The sequence below is a fragment of the Clinocottus analis genome, unplaced genomic scaffold (assembly GCF_023055335.1).
Source record: "Clinocottus analis isolate CAN_PGR_092001 unplaced genomic scaffold, fCliAna1.0.p SCAF_5, whole genome shotgun sequence".
NCBI lineage: Eukaryota > Metazoa > Chordata > Actinopteri > Perciformes > Cottidae > Clinocottus > Clinocottus analis.
In genome coordinates, this window is record NW_027176207.1 from 20813396 (window position 1) to 20833731 (window position 20336).

General features: G+C 43.3%; 2 protein-coding genes across 3 annotated transcripts in view; both read left to right on the plus strand.

Annotated features, from left to right (window-relative positions):
• The window catches only part of rabep1 (rabaptin, RAB GTPase binding effector protein 1), a 47985-nt gene extending 36318 nt beyond the window's left edge, over nt 1–11667 (plus strand). Inside the window, exon 19 of the mRNA XM_068599964.1 lies at nt 11656–11667. The gene's annotated coding sequence lies outside the window, so the exon portion shown is untranslated. The remainder of the gene's footprint in view (nt 1–11655) is intronic.
• On the plus strand, nt 3187–12732 carry lrrc32 (leucine rich repeat containing 32). Of its 2 annotated transcripts, XM_068599966.1 has the most exons (3): nt 3187–3464; nt 5805–5898; nt 8304–12732. In XM_068599966.1, exons 2-3 carry the CDS (start codon nt 5809–5811, stop codon nt 10140–10142), a joined length of 1929 nt encoding a protein of 642 aa, XP_068456067.1. In that variant the 5' UTR covers nt 3187–3464; nt 5805–5808; the 3' UTR covers nt 10143–12732. The 2 variants fall into 2 exon arrangements, with proteins under 2 accessions (XP_068456067.1, XP_068456066.1); XM_068599965.1 differs by lacking the exons at nt 3187–3464; nt 5805–5898 and adding an exon at nt 7588–7681.
• Nucleotides 12733–20336: the final 7604 nt, after the last annotated feature.

A 20336-nucleotide genomic window follows, 5' to 3' on the forward strand; every position in this document is an offset into this window, starting at 1 on the left:
GATTTTCAGTTTTTTTCTTTGTCGTGTTTGTGTCGCGTGACGCGAGAGACGAAGCGTGACGTGTGTCACGTGACGCAGGTCACGTGACCCGTTTGATGAGTTAAGTATCTGAACGCCGGGTCCTCGTCGCGCTTTCTACCCGGAGGAAGACGAGTTTCTTCCCGACACGAAGAAGAACTTCTTTCAAACGTAAGAGGGACGTTTATTGTTTTCTCTTTGTACCACTTGTGATGTTTCTTTGGAAACTAACGTCATATATTTATGTATATTATTTACCTCTCTTCCATTCCCAGAGACTCTCTCTCGAAGCTGTTTGGAGACCAGAAGGAGAGACGACTATGAACAGAGGGCTCCAGCCGGGAATCGAACCGGTGACGTTGTGTTTGAATCCTAAACCCACACATTATTATTATTATTATTATTGTTTTTATTATTGTTATTATTTTATCGGACAGCACCGTTGTGTCAACTGTGGCTCGTAAGACGTCTTTAAACGCTAAAGGCTCTGTTAGCATGTCTGTTAGCAACGTTGGCTACGAGCCGCTGGGGCGTCGCCATGTTGAGAGCCGTGCAGACTCAACACAAACGACGATTAACTAAGAAGAGAATCGAGCGTGAAGCCGCGCGGCCACCGACGATGTGAAGAGGGTTTACTGCCGCGGACGGACACGGAGGAGCACACACACACACAGACACACACACAGACACACACACAGCAGGTGTGTGTCCGCTGCACTGTGTGCGTGTGAGCAGCAGGAGGCAGGGTTGATCTGACCGAGCGCTCGACAGGGTGAGAGTCTCTCATCGTGTTACTGATTGATGAGCTGGAGATCCATCCCACTGGTCCCACTGGTCCCACTGGTCCCACTGGTCCCACTGGTCTCACTGGCTGCTGCTTCTCCTCCTTCCAGGAAACACACTTCTGAAACTGAAAAGAGAAACAAGACGTCAGCTGACAGGGAAACAAAAGATGGCGGCCGGGAATCCCGGGAAATCAAATGAGGGACAAATACCCTGCAGGAAGGGAAGGTGTGCGTGCTCTGTTTGTGGTGTGCGTGTGTGTGTGTGTGTTTGTGGTGTGCGTGTGTGTGTGTGTGTGTGCGGTGCGTGTGTGTGTGTGTTTGTGGTAGGTGTGTGTGTGTGTTGAACACATGACACCACCAACATAAGGATAAAAGGATGGTGATCATGAAACCAAAACCTGCTACGAAGGCACTGCAGAAGAAGAGACCAGGTAAGACGACTATACTACTATTATACTACTACTACTATTAGACTACTACTATTATACTACTACTACTACTACTACTACTACTACTACTATTAACTCGTCTGCCTCTTCTTCTGCTGCTTTTTCTTCTTTTTTTCTTTTCCTCTTCTTCTTCTTCTGTCTCTTCTTCTTCTTCTCTCTCTTCTTCTTCTGCTGCCTCTTCTCTCTCTTCTTCTTCTGCTGCCTCTTCTCTCTCTTATTCTCTCTCTTCTTCTTCTGCTGCCTCTTCTTCTTCTCTCTCTTCTTCTGCTGCTTCTTCTTCTTCTTCTGTCTCTTCTTCTGCTGCCTCTTCTTCTTCTGCTGCCTCTTCTTCTTCATGTCTCTTTCTCCTGCGTTCTCATGACTCTGTACTTGAGTCCACTTGTGGGTTATTCTTAGCTCATCCACTTCATTTCGGAGATAAATTCTGTACTTTTATTATTCTTAAAGTCTCGTTGGCAACCGCTCGTTAGACCAAACATTCTCAACTCAAAGCTCTCCTACGAGCTCTTTCTGGAGCCGTCATCTCGTCTTGTTGCCGTCTGGCTTTTATGACGAGCTTCTTCAGGACTTCTCGTGTGCGTCAAAGTTCATTTTTGAAGATTTTTTTAACTCTCAGGCCTCTTCCGAGCTCCAACCGGAGCTTTCAAGCAGATCAGAGTCGTCATCAGCCGAGAGAGACGTCTTCTTCAAGTTCCTTCTGCCGTTGAACTTCATGAAGTAGTTAATAGAACAATAATAACAATATTTAGTTATGCTGCAGAACAGAAGCAACATTATTTATTTACTAACATGCTCTCAGATTTAGAGATTAGAGGGACTTTAAAAAAAAAGCTTCTGGGTTGTTTCCAGATCCGAACAAATGCAAAAGAGAAGTATTTAACAGTCAAAGGAGTTTCCAATGAATACATGCAATAGTTTAGAAAATCCCAAATAAAATGTCAAATATACAAAATACATTAAATAGTTAGTTTAAAGAACTGAGGTACAAACAATTAGTTTGGTATTTATGTGATTTAATATAAATATATTTTATTGTTTCTATCTTTCCTTTTTAGTGAATAACAAGATTAAAAAATCTCAAAATAATAAAAGTATAAATCCTGAGTGAGTGTGAAATGATGCCACGTGTGAACAACTACTTCTAATGAATATTTAGCTTTTTAAAGTCGAGTCTTGGGAGGTAAAAAAAACATCTGCAGCTCATTAACCCGCCAAAATAAAAGCGCGAACCCCTCACAGCGCGCTCGGTCGTCGGCAAAGGAGGAGAAAGCGTTGACTTTCCCAGCATGCTTCAGGACATCCAGAGACACTTGCGGTCACTCAGCGTCCTGCTGTCCGTGAAGCATCGTGACACCGCTCTTTGTTGACAGCATGGTGAACCACAGCAGAGGTCACATGACCACACTCCCACAGTCTGGAAAAGGATGTGTGATTTAACAAAAACACACACATGCAACACGCCCACACTTCCTATAATTCCTATAAATCCATCAATAACTGCAGACGGTTGTCTCTCTCCCTCTGCTTTATTCTCAACATTTATCCATAAAAGGCCGTTTTAGAGGAAGATATGAGAACTTTTCAGCTTCTAAAATTCCTCAAATTCCAAGTGGAGATTGGTGTGTGTGAGAAACATCCAAACTATTTTTCTGAAGAAGCCTTAAGGATTAATAGAGGGTATTTTTGGGGGGGGGTTGTGTCTCCTTTGACGTGAAACTGGACTTCCCAACCCCCCCTTATAAGGCATTTCCCTGAGAACACTGGGAGGAGGAGGAGGGAGGAAGAGGAGGGGAGGAAGAGGAGGGGGGGATGCAGGATATTCTCACAGGATGTGATGGCCGGACAGCAGCCGGAGCCGATGTGGAGAGTCAGCTGAGAGCAGCGCCCTGCTTTGCTTTGGTTACTATCGATCTGTGTGTGTGTGTGTGTGTTTGTGCATGTGTGCATGTGTGCGTGTGTGTGTGTGTGTGTGTGTGTGTGCTGAGGATGTGAAATCCACACGGTCAGGAGTTATCAGTCGAAAGTGAGGTAATTGTTCGGCTCCGGCGCTCGTTGCTGTCGCACTGGTTTGGTTGTTGGGAGCGCTGGACTCTGTGGGAGCAGATGTGCAGCGCTGGAAGAAGTTCTCTGATCCTTTTGGCTTCAGCGGGGAAAAGTAAAAGTACACGAGTTACTAGTGTGCAGGGAAGATTTTACACGAAAAACACAAGATGTAAGTACTTATTTCAGGTAAAAACCTCATTGTTTTATATATACTTTTAATTCAATGAATAATCTATATGCTTGAAAAAGGAACTTGAAAGTAAAACATCTGTTTCTTAACATTGTTTTATATGTACTTTTACTTAAATTAATAATCTATATACTTGAAAAAAGAAAATTAAAAGTAAATAAGATGGAAAATCTGCATTTAAAGAGGCAGAAAAAGTACGAAAAGCTCGATGTGAATTGATGCAATGCGTAAACTACTGCTCTGTAAATAGTCCGTTGGTCATGACACCTCCAAAATAAAGTACTTGCAGTATTCTTGCAACGAATTCACACATTCAAGTGGGAAAAGTACACAAGTATTATCAGCAGAAAAGTACCAGGTACTCGTCCTGTGACTGGAAGGTTGTCATGAATAACTGCTTCAGTGTGTAAGAAGTATTTAATTGTTGTTGCTGGTTGGAGTTATTTTTAACTACTTAATCTGCTGCTGGGTGGTTCGGTCCAGCGGTGCCCAACCTCTGGTTCGAGTCCCTCCAAAGGGTCACCAGATACATCTGATTCATGTTCATCTTGTAGTCTTTAAACTATCGGATATTTTACCTTCTTTATTTGTAAATGAATGAATGTGATGAGTTTAAACAAGAAAGGGGAATGTCTCTTCAGAAGTGACGAGATTACTTAACATAATCCTGTTTTCACACCAGTTATCTCAGCAGTTGGCATTTATGAGTAAAAAAAACACACGGGACTTTCACACAGGAGACAGATGTGAACCGAGTACTTTAGTTTTGTTTTTATTTCGCAGTCATTTGAAGCCCAAATCATGATCCTTTTTTTTTTTTTTTTGACTAAACCTAGCCGAGTCTTTAAAGTACAAAAACCCAAATGTTAACCAAGTGTTGGAAGCATCCGCTTCACTTTGTTACTGAACCTTGAATTTAGACTTTAGTTGCATTTAAACACAAATAAAAGTACCGTAAAAGTCGGGTTGCAAGCCGCTACTACCTTCGGCGGGTGTCCCCCGCTAGCTCCCCGCTGTAGCCAGCTAGCGCCGCTGCTACTTCTCCATTAGCCCCCCGCTAGCTCCCCGACAACCACCGAAGGTAGCGGGACCAGCCCCGGCTCTATGCCCGACTCAGTAGCGCTAGCTTGCTACAGCGGGGAGCTAGTAGCAAGCTAGCTAGCTACAGCGGGGACACCCACCAAAAGCAGTAGCGGCTCGTAACCCGACTGTTACGTTAGCTGTTAAAATGAAAATGTTCCCCGCCTGAAATGAAAGTGAAAACTGATAAAGGTAAACATGTAAATTATAACCAGGTAGAGTCCCTGGAAGTCCAGTTCTACCTTCAGCCAGAGAGCGTGTTGATCTTTCTGGCGGCTGATTTACAACCTGAATAAACGTCGCGCTTGTTAAAGTAAATTCTCAGAAAAGCTTTGTGTTGAACTTTCCGTTTCATGGAAAATAATCATTTTTGTGTCTGCTCCTGAGCACATTTCAAGTTGCCTAAAGAAGCAAAACAAATAGTTTAATGCTTCTTTGTGTTAATTGCCCAAAAATCTCAAAGTTTTTAAGCGATGAAAGAAAGATGCGTCTGTATTTTCGCGCAGCTTCGAGCGCTCAGACGTCACATGAGAGCTCTGTGCTGGATCCTCATTGAGAAGAGACGCTCCGTTAAGTGAACCTCTTACACAAGAGTTTAGGGAAGATTACTAAACGATTGTCTTGAACACTGAACAAATTAATCACAAATTAGCCAGTGAGTTTTTTTTTTTTTTAGGAACAACAGCTGTTTGCGTTTTCTAATTGAAGAGCCAGACTGTGCTTTCTCTGGTGGGTGCTTTACCATCACTGCCACGCGAATCACTCCCACATTGTCTCCCCGCTTCAAGCGCACATGTGCTGTTTTCTGTTTTGTAGCCCATCAGGAAATATTTCAGCAAAAAGTTTCCTGCAAAAAAAAAAAATACATAACGAGGCACAGAACTCGTGAAAAAAAAAAAAAGGTGACTCATCGAGGCACCAAAAACAACAACATAACCTTCAGTGCGGAGTTAAATGTGTTTACTCTGAGCTCACGGAAACGCTGCGTTATCTCTCTGAGTATGAAACGCAAACTTCAATACACAAATGACCAGAAGAGAAATCCCCTTTTCTGTGTGTCAGGGCATAAATAGCTCCGTCATAGATCAGTGTGGCACACGGGGAGGTAGGCCTACCTTCCTCTTCCTTCCCTTTTTTTTTTTGAGTCGTATCGCACCGGCAGCATGCTTCCTGCATTTGTGTGTTTGTGTGCGCGTGTGTGTAACCTGTGTGATCTGGACTCTTCTCCCTGTGCCGCAGCACCATGGCCGCCTTCCCGCTGCTCCTCCCGCTGTTGGTCGTCTGCGTGGCGGCGTCCACGCGTCCTCCCCGCCGCCTCCCGGCGTGCCAAGTCGTAAGTAAAAGGCCTTTTTTGTCTGGAGGTCAGATTTTGTTCTTACTGCATCTTTTCCTTCACATAAACACAGAAAACATGTGTTCATCTGTTTTTAGTTTATTCCAAAGCGGAGATGAGGCACCTAATCCATCAAGGTGCTTGGAGGTATTTTCAGATTAGGACGGCGGTTTATTTGAAAGCTCTTGACCGGCAGATCTGGTTTATTGGTTTAAGCTGCGCTGCCGTCGGACCTTCAGCCGTCAATGTTTGGACAGAGGAACTTTATTTGGCTTCTCTGGAAGAAGAATGGGAAGTGTTTTTAATAAGTTTTTTATACATCTTTTCTGGTGAACCCTGTTCTAGTTTTGGCTTCTTGTGCAAACTGACGTCAGAACTAATTATGGAATGAAGGTCAAATGTGACGCGCGTCGCTTACTGCAGGATTTTATCTTCTGAGGAAAGAGCAGCGAATACGTAGAAGAGCTCTGAATGACGTGTTACTGTACCTGCTTCACAGACTGTGTGTGTGTGTGTGTGTGTACTTATATATGTATATGTTATATATATGTATATGTATATGTTATATATATGTATATGTATATGTTATATATATATATATGTATATATTATATATATATATATATATATATATATATATATATATATATATATATATAGTTATATATATATGTGTATATGTTATATATATATATATATATATATATATATATAATTTTTATTAATTTTTTTTATTTACTTATATATATATATATATATATATATATATATATTTGAAATATATATTTTAAAATATATATATATATTTTTATATTTAAATATATTTTTTAAATATACGCTCTCTCTCAATATATATATATTTATATATATATATATATATTTTTTTTAAATATATATATATATATATATATTTGTATATTTAAATATATTTTTTAAATATACTCTCTCTCAATATAAATATAAATATATATATATATTTTTATTTATTTATTTACATACATACATACATACATGTGTGTGTATGTATGTATGTGATTCCTCATCTGTCATCTCTCAGCTGTGTGTCTACTAACGCCATAAAACAATAATAATAATAACAACAAACACATGTCCTGGACCAGACTGAAACCAGTGACGTTCCAGTTAGTTTTGGCTCTTCAACCTGCTCTCGCCCACTGGTTCCCACACTGGAAACCGCTGCACCCGAGGGTGTCCTCAGCGAAAAGTCAACAGGGCCACGAGATTTATTTCAAGTGTGTTGAAATTCTGGCGATCTATCAGCAGAAATGTTATATAATATTCATAACTAGTGTTTTTATTTCTGTATAAACTAAGAATGACTGTGTTTCCGTTAGCTTAGGATGAGCCATTCATACCTGGGGTTAATTATATTAGTTGATATACTGGCACCTTAAAAAGTACAGTACTTTAGTAAATATACTAGACTTTTTTGTGAACGTAAGTGAGCAGTGTGAATCACTTATAACAGCAGAATCTTTTAAATGACGTCACCAGATTTGTTCCTCGAACACCTGACAACAGAAACGAGGTGTTTTGTCCTCCACAATGAATCAGTGTGTTTTGTTTCCTCGTAAGCAACGAGGAATGCCATTTTCAAAAGATGCCACAAATATGCCAAGAAGCGCCACGTACGCTGCCTCAGAGCGAAAACAGAGACGGAGACAGTTTTATGAGCTGTTGTTGGACAGAAGGGGTCCCGGGGCCATGTGGTCTCAATTACAAACGGCTCTTAATACCTTTTAAAATACCCAAATCTATGAAGGTAAAAGAAGAAGGCAAAAACTGTGGGTTGCCAATAAAGACACGAGGTGTATCGTGTGTTTAAACTGACAAAGCTTTCTAGAGATTGAGTCATTAAGGCAGCGAGCCAATTTCAAGAGAAAAGAAAAGTCATTTTTTCTCGTTAGAGCAGCTCGCCGTCATGCATCTCAGGAGGCCAGGAACATGCCGCAGACGCTATAAATCGAGCTCTTGAAACATTCGCTCTGTCACGGCCAGGCGGTCTGGCGCCTAGCCAGCGTAGCGTAAAAGTCAGGTTACGAGCCGCTACTACCTTCGGCGGGTGTCCCCCGCTAGCTAGCTCCCCGCTATAGCCAACTAGCGCCGCTGCTACTTCTCCATTAGCCCTCCGCTAGCTCCCCAACAACCACCGAAGGTAGCAGGACCAGACCCGGCTCTACACCCAACTCGGGCAACAGCGGGGAGCTAGCAGCTGTGCTAGCTTGATACAGCGGGGAGCTAGCAGCTGTGCTAGCTTGATACAGCGGGGAGCTAGCAGCAGCGCTAGCTTGATACAGCGGGGACAGCCATCAAAGGGAGGAGCGGCTTGTAACCCGACTTTGACGCTAATCACACTCGTGGTGTCTTGTCTTTTTTGCTCGCAGGTCCACATGGATGCGTTCTGCAGCGACCTGAGCCTCATGAGCGCCCCCGCCGACCTCCCGCCCGGCGTCCAGACGCTGGACCTCTCTCGCAACCAGGTGCAGAATCTCACCCGGGAGACTCTGGCGTACCACACCGGCTTCCGCCACCTGAACCTCCGCGCCAACAAGATCCACTTCATCCAGCCGGGGCTCTTCAAAGACATGACCGAGCTGAAGGTCTTGGACCTGTCCAGGAACCACCTGAACGTGTTCGCTCTCTCCAAAATCAACGTGGGGCCCCTCACGGCCGTGAAGTCGCTCGACCTGTCGAGCAACGGGCTGTACACGGGGATGTCGGACTACTTCCTGGCGGAGTCCCCGTCGCTGGAGAGCCTCTCTCTGAACGGCAACAGCATCACCAAGATAGCGCAAAGCACCTTCAGCGGATCCACGTCGTTGAGGAAGATCGGCCTCCACAACAACGTCATCCTGGAGATCGAAGACGGTGCTTTCGACTCCCTGAATCGCCTGACTGAACTCGACCTGTCCAAGAACTCCATCACCTGCATCACAGACTTCAACCTCTGCGACTTAAAAGTGCTCAATCTCAGCAAGAACAGCGTGGAGCTCTTCCAGAGCGTAACGTCGGCGGATTACTACAATCTGCTCTCGCTCGATCTGAGCGAAAACAAAATGTCCTACTTTCCTCTTCTCCCTAGAAACAACCGGCTGGAATACCTGGACCTGTCGCGGAACCGGCTTCAGAGCGTCAACGTCACGGGGAGTCCCGAGAAAAGGGTGTTTTTTTATCAGCTGAGATACCTGGACATGAGTTACAACCAACTCCAAAGCATACCGGAGTCCTTTTTTCACTGCATGGGCTCCCTGGAGGTCTTGAACGTTAGCAATAACTGCATCCGGTCGTTCTCCGTGGCTAACGAGGTCCTCCTGCGGGCCGTGAGGGTCATCAATCTCAGCTATAACCCTCTGCAGAGCCTGACGTTCGAGGAGAACACTCTGCCGTCGCTGGAGGAGCTCTACCTGCGTGGGAACGACTTCGCCACTCTGGACCATGGCATATTTCAAAGACTCCCAAGTATAACGCACCTGCAGCTCCAGCAGAACAACCTGCAAATCTGTTCGGCGGACCAGGACCGGCAGGATCCTCCGGGTTGCGTCGCCTTTTCTTCCGTGCCGAGCCTGCGGTATCTCGATCTGTCGGAAAACAACCTGAGGACTGTGCCCGCGGACGCGTTCGCCGGCAGCCCTCTGACGCTACTGGACTTGTCCCTGAACCCGGGCTTGGACATGGACAAAGACTCCCTGGCCGGTCTGGAGCGTTCCCTGGTGCGGCTCCTCTTGAGGCAAAACAACATTTCCAGCCTGAGCACGGACTTGTCGTCGCTGATGAGCCTCAAGCACGTGGACCTGTCCACCAACCAGCTGACCGCCCTGCCGCTGTGGAACAAGGACTCCTCCATCGAGTCCCTGAACCTGCGGCACAACCACCTGGTCACCCTGGAGTACAGCACCATGCTCGCCCTGGAGCGCTCGCTGAAGACGCTCTACATGGGCTCCAACCCGCTGAGTTGCTGCAGCAACCTGGACTTCCTGCACATGGTGCAGAACTCGACGGTGGTCGTCCCCGACATCAAGACCGTGACCTGCGTTCACGAGGAGCACTCGGAGCCCGTCAACATCGAGAAGGTGACCCGGGAGATGTGCCGCAGCCGGTCGGGCGTCCGCAACGTCGCCGTGGCCGTGGTGGTGACGGTGTCGGTCGTGTTGATCGCGTTGGCGCTGCTGGTTAAATGTTGCCACTCGAGGAAACCGAAGCGCAACCGGAGCTTCAACGCTTAACGTGAAGGGATTTTATGTTCGCCTGCTTGGTTTGGTGGGTTTTTTTAAACAAGAGAGGGATGAAGAAAAGACAGAAAAAACACCAATGCCGTGTCTGCAAAGTCACTCAAAGACTTGAAGGGACAATTTATCACATCGACTTCGGTTTACCGCGACCGTCTTCGCCCCTGGAGTGAGTACACCAGGATGTAGTCAACAGCGGGAGAAGAGACCACAATGGCTGCCCGATGGGCCGAGACACCAACGAAGAAGACGTCTCATCGTCTCGTAAATCAAGACGACGGAGTGCTGCAGGAATGAGTCCGAACACCCAGAAGCATTTGTCATGAACGTGTGTTTGGCTCAAAGCCTGAAGTCAAGTCTGTGGTTTGTTTTCTACGTTTGTGTTCTCAGATTTGAAACGCGTCAGTAAATACCTCTCTGGTGACTTTCAAATCGTCTTCAGAAAGGCGGTTGCGTACATACATGCGTCTAAAAGAGACGAATCCACAGGAACATTTGTCCTCCTTTTAGTTTAGAAGGAAAAATGATGAGTCACTTTTGTTTTTAGCCTCACTTTAGCTTTGTTGTTGTTTTTTACTCCTGCCGTTTGTATTTATGCTTAAAAATATACTCAAAAGTGGTGTTTATTTTTGTAGATTATATGACAGAGTATATTTCACGCTATAATCCAATGACGAAATCCAAATGGCTTTTTAGTTGAGGGAACCGGTGCGACGCTAACTTCCTGGTTGGACTACAAAAATCCGTCGTCCTTGCAGGACTCCATCAACAAATTGTTCAAACCCAGAGGGAAATATTTGCTTTTGGACTTAAAAAAGGACCTGAGAAGTAGGATTTTCTTGCAGTAAACATCTGGTAGTTGTTTCTGAACTGTGACTTTAACGCCTTTCGGGTAAAGCATGAGTGTTTCCATGCTAACCAGCATGTTCAATGACTGTAAAAGGATTAATCCACAGTACACTTCATCACTGTTTGCCTTGAATCCTTATAAGCCCTCGGTCCCCAGTTAGATATGAATACCAGACTTTGATCTCTAATGAATCCACAACGACTTGCCTTTAAAAAAAAATGTATCATTTTACTTATTTTCTGCATAAATATGATCAAGACTCTGAGCAAAAAATGACTCCTCGATCGCTCCCCGAGTTTTTTAATTGTTTTGTTCGGTATCTTCCCATCATGCCACAGAGTAGTAATGCACATTTTTAGAAAGATTAAGACCTAAAGCATCCAAATCTGCAATAATAATCGCAATAAACACAAGCATTGACATGTTTTGAAGCATTTTCTGTAAAAAAGTAATAATTTTAAAGTGTGTTTTTCGGTTCAGAAATAGAAAAATGACCAACTTTTGAGCTTTTCCTCGGTCCCAAATCTTTTTTTAATGTAAACGGTCACGTATCTTTTCACAAAGCTTACAGTACTTTAGCACTTTAAATGAATCAGATCGGAGATGTGGATGAAGATAGAAGAGGTTTAGTTTTTAAAAAACACACTTCTCTTGCTAACGGAAGAGTTTGACATTTTGGGGGAAATACGCTCAGTGGCTTTTCTTACAGAGGCAGCGGCCTGTTAGCTCACTTTAGCTTAGCGTAAAGACTGGAAACAGCTAGCTTAGCTCTGTCGAAGGAATTCTCCTCCCAACTCAAAACCTCCCAAGTTAAAATTATCTTCTTTGTTTAATTTGCAGGCAGTAACTACAGGAAGTGACTGCGCCCGGCTAAAAAAACAAACATGGAACAAATTAGATTTAATTTGTGAGCTAGCTAAGCTAACAGGCTGCTAGCTCCCGCTCCATATCTGCAGCACAGAGGGGGTTTCATCAAAACCTTCAGCGAGAAAGCCAATAAGCACATTTCCGTTCTTTGGTATTGAAGATGAACGAGGTCATGCGTCTCCACTCGGTCGGTGAAACGGGGCGAGTGGAAGCTAACAAACAAAAGGAAGACGAACACTACAACAGACGAGGAGACAAAAGGCTGAATTCATGGTCGATGAAGTATGATTTATGAAGGAGCATTGTTGTCAAAAAGAGTTTTTATAAAGCAATCCAACCAGTTTCTTTAACCTTTTCATGTGGTTTGCACTTTAAATTCCTTCTTGTTTGTGTGATTGTGTTTTATTCTGTGACTGTTTTTAACACTAAGGATAATCTTGCTGAATGTTTAAAACAGGAAGTGCTCTGTATTGATCCCAGCGCCTCGTGGTGCAATGCAGAATATCTTTTAATTTGAAATGAAAAGCTGAAAGCACTGAAATTAATAACTGTGATACTCTGATATTGAAGTTTAATAAACATACTGTTGTTTTTTTATATAAATATATGTAGTGGGCGACACTGGGATCCACAGTTTCATACATTTTTAATGTGTTTTGATCATTTTCTCATCCTGTGATTTTGAAGGTTTTGTACCAAATGAAGGCCTTTACATGACGTGTGCATAACGTGTGCATAACGTGTGCATAACGTGTACATAACGTGTGTACAAAAGCATTAAAACCTCTGAACGTAGTATTCACACCAGCCCATTTATGTCACCTTAATGTTGTTTTTGCTCCGTACTTTTCTTTTTAGGGTTTTGGGGCAAGAAACAACACAAACGACTCGTATGAGATTAAACTGAATGTCATTTTATAATATTTGTCTCTTGATTATTGTGCAAACATTCGTGTGAATTTAATTTATTATTCAACTTTGTGTTTTGTTGTTTAATGTAAGATACGATAGAGATATTACAAATACCTATATATTTATTTTGTTCGTTTTTTTATGACTTTCACATTAAACAGACGTGATGTGACATAACAAGAAAAACAGCTAAACTTTATATAACATGTATTATTTGTAAGTACTTTATATGAGAGTTACTGTATGAAGGTAATTAATATGTATGTATTTACTTTATATAACATTTCTTACATGTGGGTACTTTACATACTAGTTACTATATTTAGGTACTTTATGTAACAGTTACTGTATGCAGGTACTTTGTATAAATTATTGTAGAAAGGTATTTTATATAACATATGTACTTTATAACAATTACTGTATGGAGGTACTATATATAAAGGTTGCTGTATGCAAGTACTTTGTATAAATGGTACTTTAAATAACAGTTATATGTAGATACTTTATGTAACAGTTAGCATATGGAGGTACTTTGTATAAATTATTGTATGAAGGTACTTTATATAACATGTAGGTACTTTATAACAATTACTTTATGCAGGTACTTTGTATAAGTCATAGTGTGAAGGTACTTTATATAATATTTCAGTACTATATATAACAGTTACTGTATGTAGGTACTTTATATAATTCTATATAATATATATAGTTATAGAAATGTATATAAAACAGTCACATTGAAAGAAAATGAATTCCTTTTCGTGGTTCAGGCCCGATCGACGCTCTGGATTTGATATTTCTGACCTTCCTTCGCTCCTTTCTTCTTCTCTTCCTCCGTGTTTTCGTGCGTGAAGCCTCTGAGATGGAAGAGGCCGCTCGGCACGAGAAGCTGAACTTCCATGAAGACTTTCTTTCCGTCTCTGTGACTCAGACCTCGTCCTCGTCCCCCAGGAGGCAGAGAGACGCTCACTGAAGCTCATTCCCCGCTCAGGGTGGTACAGGAAGTCGTCCTCGGGCCGCCGGCTGGTTTACGTCAAAGGACGGAAAAAACTGCTCTTTATCATCACTTTCCAAAACAGGCCGGAGAATCTCTCGGTAAAACGTTCCTGTTAGAAAACCTTCGTCGTTGGTTTACACTTTATTTTTTGCAGCCTGGCACGAACATCAACATGTCATTGTGTGTTTGTGTTTCACTAAGAAGCTGCCCTGAAGCCCGCTGACGTGTTTACAGAAGAAGATTTAGGCCTAATATGTAAGATTTATGGATTTTAATTGCACATAAAATTTCCATCCAATAACGTGAAGACACTGAATCCATTAATGTGATGTGTATTTGTTAGTAAAAGTGAAATTTATGTCGAAATACCAATAAAGTCAATGTGTTTGAAACACACACAAACATTGTATTAATGCATTTACTATCAATAATTCATAACCAGGTAGGTCTATGTATTCATTTTTCATAAAATCTATTTGTTGAATATTCATAATAATCAAGTTTACACAAAAAACTCAATTCATGCGTATGTATTTTTCATTATTTAACCTAATGTATTGTGAAATTAATATTCACATATTAAAAAAATGTTTTTTCATCGATAGCTACAGTGTACATGCTGTTTAACTTGAACTTTAAAGAAGCTCCATTTGTATTTGCGTTAATAATAAATATAGTTCTGTCTGTCCAGATAATTTTGTTGTTAAGACTTTGAAGCGTTATAAAAAGTGTTTTTTCTTCCACTAACGCAGCTACTTTTTAAATACATCAACTCTCTGGTTGTATTTATAATTGTTCAATATGTTTAAAGTTTATAGTTGAGCACTTGTGTAACTGTTTGCAGCGACCGGAAGCTTCACAACTAATCACACAGTTGTGATCTGGTATCTGTGACTGTTTGTTTACGCTGCGAGAGTTATGTTTGTTTAATGAATCAGTTCGTCTGCTTCCAAGTTACTCAACCTCAAGGGAACGTTACGTTATTCACAATTTAATCCTTATGAGAGGCCTTCCACGAGAGAGTTGAACCTTTACATTTTGATTCTTTAATACTTATTTGTGTTTTATTGAGAATATTAAGGTTCTTATTGATTAAAGGAATATAACTTGTAGAGATTTAGAGGTTTTTTTTGCTGCCGATCATTGATGATCCATATTGTTGTTTGATTGTAGCCGCTGGTTCACCATTTTTATTTTATCACCATATTTGTATTTCTTCATAAAAACACAATTCACATGTGGAAATAAAATATGTTTTATGGATTGAATAAATGTCATACCCCTATTTCCATTCTCAGTCAAATAAAGTCTAAACAATCCTAAAGATATTGTAAAAGTCGGGTTAGAAGCCGCTCCTACCTCCGGTGGGTGTCCCCGCTGTAGCACGCTAGCTCTGCTGCTAGCTTCCTGCTGTGGCAAGCTAGCACTGCTGCTAGCTTCCTGCTGTGGCAAGCTAGCACTGCTGCTAGCTTCCTGGTGCTGATGCTACTGCTGCCCGCGTCCCCGCTACCTTCGGTGGTTGTCGGGCAGCTAGCAGGGAGCTAGTAGAGAGCTAGCATCAGCGCTATCAGGCTAGAGCGAGGAGCTAACGGGGACACCCACCGAAGGTAGAAGCGACTTGTAACCCGACTTTTACAGGACACACTTCTCCACCATTGTCCTTTAATTATCTTAAACACTCAATACATTACTCCTTTACTTATGATGGTTCTACTGGGAGATAAAATTAGACTACAATCTATTTATTTCTACTTTGCAGCGGAGAGACAACACCTTGCTGGAGGAAGAAAAGAAGTGAGACAGTAGTGGAAGCGCTTCCTCTGCAGGTTTGTTGAGCCTCTGGAGGAAAGCTTTGTTCCTCCAGGTCTGTATGGAGATAAACAAAATGGACTCCTACCAACCGGTCCCTCGCAGCTGCACCTCCCCGCCCGCCGAAAAGGCAGAATTTCCCTTCAAAGCCTTTTTTTGTTTTTTTTCCTCCTTTGTTTATGAGAGGAGCAGAGATAGAATCAGAGGACTGGAGGCCGACGGGAAGTGTTGGCGGTTCCTTGATTGGAAGCAGACCTCAGTCACTTTTCCTTCTCTGTGACCGGGCATTGAGTCATACATGAATATTATTCACCTGTATTCATCACGCTTCAGTCACGCTGGGAGCAAAAGCACTCGACTAAAGCAGGAGCACTTAGTCACACTGTGCAGAGGAAAGTGAGAAGAAAGAGAAAACAAGACTCAGCGAGTGTTATTGTCTGAACACCGGCTGTAAACAAAGAAAAATGTGAATATTTGTACTAAAAAGACCAAAAGATAGATTCTTTGACTGATCCACTAAAATCTAAACACACTATTACTGAACAGTTCAATAAATAAATATAATGTGAACATGAGGAAGAGCAGTTCTTGAGCTACATGCTAACACTAAGCTAACACATATAGTGTTTACCGCGTTCACCATCTTAGCTCAGCATGTTCGCATGCTAACATTAGCCAAGTAGCACTACACACATTGTACAGGCTGATGCGAATCTCATCCGTTTTGCAGGTTTTTCATCACAAACCAGGCGGCAACCTCCAGGTCTAAAAAGTGAAGCTAACGCTGAAGTGCCTTGAAGCTAAAGTCTGAATCTCAGCTTCTTAACACCAGTCAACAAACACCTGAGTGACGTCATGATGACTACGTCGAACCAAAGTGAACCAAACTTAGTTAAAAACCATCCACTGTTTCACTGAAAGCCAGGGTTCATTAATCTGGGAACCATTAATGTTTGGACAAAACTTCATGGTGATAATCCAATAGCTGCAGAGATATTTTAATAAGCTGCCATTGTTGGACCCCAGCACGGCTTAAAGAGGGAAATAAATTGTGCGAGCCGTACCTTTTCGTAAGAGCCGTGAGCATCCAGGTTGTTAAAGTGCAGAACAAACGTTTGTTACCCGCTTGAGGGGTAATCATCGCCTCACGCCAATCAATAAACAGACTTTCCAGCATGTGCACGGACAATAAAATAGGAAATCTGGCGCGCTGTTGCAGTTACCTCGCAGCCATATGCCCACAATCTCGCTCTGCCCTTAAAGCAAGCGGCCAAAACTCCAAACTGAATCAACCCGGACTCCCAAACACAATGTTCTTGGAATCACCTCAAAGCATTGCAGCAGATGCACGATGTGTAATACCATTGTGCTGAGTGTGCGACGTCCTGTTTGTGTTTCGTCTGCTGCCCTCCTCGCCGGTTCAACTCAAAGAACAGCAGCTGGATCTCAACAGCTTAAACAACAACAACTGGAAGTTTAATGCAGAATACAGGCGTCGGATTTGCGTAACTGCAGGGAAATAAACACGAGCGGGTCACCTCTGACCTTTCCCATGGTGCTCGGCGATAAATCGGGATGTGTGGGAGCGCTGAGATGGCTGTGGATGAATAATAGGATGATCCCAGTCTGCTAGTCAGCGCAGGCCGGAGATCACGGCGCTAGGCACAGCCTGCAGAGGTCGACATGCACATCCATCTGCTCGGAGATACTCCCAACCACGCGGTCTTGACTTGAAACAGATGGAAATCGGACTGAATCATCATCGCTCACGTATTTATATACACAAGCGTTGTCTCCAGACATGTTCTCCAGACGATTCCTCTCACTTTGGGGAACCTGTCACTTGTCACTTTCCCCTGAGACGTTTGAGGTTCTGTAATGTCGCAACGACGACGCGCTGGATCGCCATTAACTTTTGGACATACTCATGTTTCCCTCAGGAAGGATTGTAATGAGCCTCCATCTTTATATCTTTTTCCATCAGGTCAAAGTTCTAATTATATAAAAAAAATATTAAATATGTCTCAGCATTTACCGTGAAAGTCGGGTCACAAGCCGCTACTACCGTCGGTGGGTGTCCTGCTAGCTCGCCGCTGTAGCCAGCTAGCGCTTAGTTCTCAGCTAGCTCCCTGCTAGCAGCAGTGCTATGTTGCTACAGCGGAGGAGCTAGCTGCAGCGCTAGCTTGCTACGGCGGGGACACCCACCGAAGGTTGGAGCGGCTTATAACCCGAATTTTAACGGTAATTGTTGACCGCTAACATGCTAAAAATGTCGCTGGTGACTTTTAGTCTTGTTTCAAAGTAAAACAGCTTTTTTTACAGCTTAGGTTTTATTTAGCCTTTTAGCTAATTTAGCAGTGAACAAACTACATAATGCAGGTTGAAAGGAGAGCGAACTGAATTGACTTGAACTCGAGTCCCTGAGGTCCAACAATGAATCTCTCCTCCTCTGATCTATTGGTGGATCTCTTCAAAGTCTCAGGTTGAACCCTCGTAACCACAATGTGTCACAGACCTCTCCGGTTTCTCACAAAAGTGATGAATTACAGTGAAGAACCACTGTCATGGATGTCATAAATGTCACTTCCCTCCTGTGGAGAAACATTTCCTGATGGTTTTATTCATTAAAAAAGGGATTTGTTGAGTCTAACGCGCTCCAGACAAGAGGAACCGCTGTCTGAAGGACTCAGCCCGACTAAAGAAACGCAAAAAGAAATCACGTAAAGTCCAGCTGAAGGAATGCTGCCCTGGCCTCCGTGATGAATGAAAGACATGTTGGAGGAAACTCCTATTTCGGCCTCGCATACACCCGTAATCTTCCCCACGGGGTTGAAATGACTTTAATTGTGAGCAACAACAGACCACCACAACGCACTGGATCTCGCCGTCTTTCAGCGAAGACTTTTAGTCATCTATTGAGCGTCTTCTCTCCAAATAAAAAGCAGCTGGACTCGTTTGCCTTTCAGTGTATTTCACGGCTCTTTCAAAAGGTTTCATCAGCTCCTCAGAACCCGTGAAGCCTCTCAGATGAGCGGCTGGATGTAAGAAACCTTAACGCCGCCACGGGAAGAACACGCAAACTCCACACGGAACCGCCCGGACTGGGAACCGGGATTTCAGCGAGGCGACAACCACCGCAACCGATTGTGACAACGCAAAATAAAAAACTGAGCAGGTGTAGCTTTTGGAGATCCTCAATCACGCGTCCTCGCTGCGAGACAGCTTCGGTTTCTGTGGTTTAGTTTTGTTAGAGCAGCTCGTCGACGAGGCGACAGACTTATCAGCAGAGTCCTTTATGATCGTCACCTCGACGTCGGTGAGAGTGGAATTTTCCTCCGAGCTAAAAATAAAGGAAGACGAACTCTACAACAGACGAGGAAACAAAAGGCTGTATTCATGGTTGATGAAGTATGAATTATGAAGAGGCATTGTTATGAAGCAATCCAACCAGTTTCTTATGTGGTTTGCACTTTGTTTGTGTGATTGCGTCTTATTCTGTGACTGTTTTTAACACTAAGAAGGATTTTGCTGGATAATTTCTGTGTTAATGCAGAAGATCTTTTATTTTGAAAAGCTCTGAGACAGTCTGCCCGCCAGGTGAGTCAGCAGATAAACTGTGTTATCCGGTGGGACTTTGGCAACATTATCCACGCAGGGGTGCAGGGTGGAGGTCTGCAGGGCGGAGGGGCCGGTAACGCAGCGTGATCCCAAAACTCCTAAACAGAGCCACATGTTTCGAGGTTGAGCTCGACCAATCAGACGGCCGGGCTGGATGTGAGCCCCCAGGAGCCCCGAGGATCACTTTCCACAAGAGGGGAAAGCGCCGGTGTGGAGCTGACGCGACCCAGAGTGTGTGTGTGCATTATTACGGCTTTTACAAGCGTGCCGAGCCAACGGGGAAACGCTCCAACGCCACCGCACCGCGGCCAATAAACATGAAACTTGGCTCCGGTGGTCGTTATAATGCAACAAATATGATTTTTATACACGGCGGTAGGAGCCACCATGAATGTTTTTCTTTTTTTGGGGGGCTGCCTGAGCCAATTTCAGCCCCAAGTGTAAAGCAGAGAAAAGTTTTCAAGGCTTAAAGTTGCATGAAATTGGAATTATTGCAAATAAACTACATATGAAACAGTCTGATACGTTAGAGGGGTAGTCAACTGGATACTCGTCTGTGGTAGTTTAAAATAAAGCAGATTTAACCTCTAACACGAGCATCCATACCATAAACCCAGAGCTCTTACGCAACCCGCTGCATGACAGGAAGCTCGTAGGATTCCAGCGTCAAAGTGCTTCTTTGTGTTGCAGGAAGTCTCTTCACAGGAATGTCAGGAGAAAGTTGTTTCTGAAGTTCTCCTGCACACAAAAACACGAGCGTTGTGCCGCGATGTTGCTTCGACCCGTCGGACACGAGGGGGAGAAAGATCCTCCATGTTGGGGAGTCGAGGATGTAATCAGAGCTTCTGTGTGCTTTTGTTCAGAGCAGATGCTGCGGGCGTAAATCACGGCAGCACATCAGGTTCAGTGTTCGCTCCATCAACGCCGCCGGCTCTGATTTTAAGGATTTAAGCACATTTTTTTAGGACAAGCTTGTGGGACCTTAAATCGATCGTGGGAGCTACTAACGGCCCAATATGCGACTCACTCGGAGCCTCCGTCTTGCGTCCGGCAGCTAAAAACCTTTTTAAAAAAACAATATTTGCATTTTCATAAAAGGCAAAAAGGAGAAAACGTAGATTCAAAAGTGACACGTTCT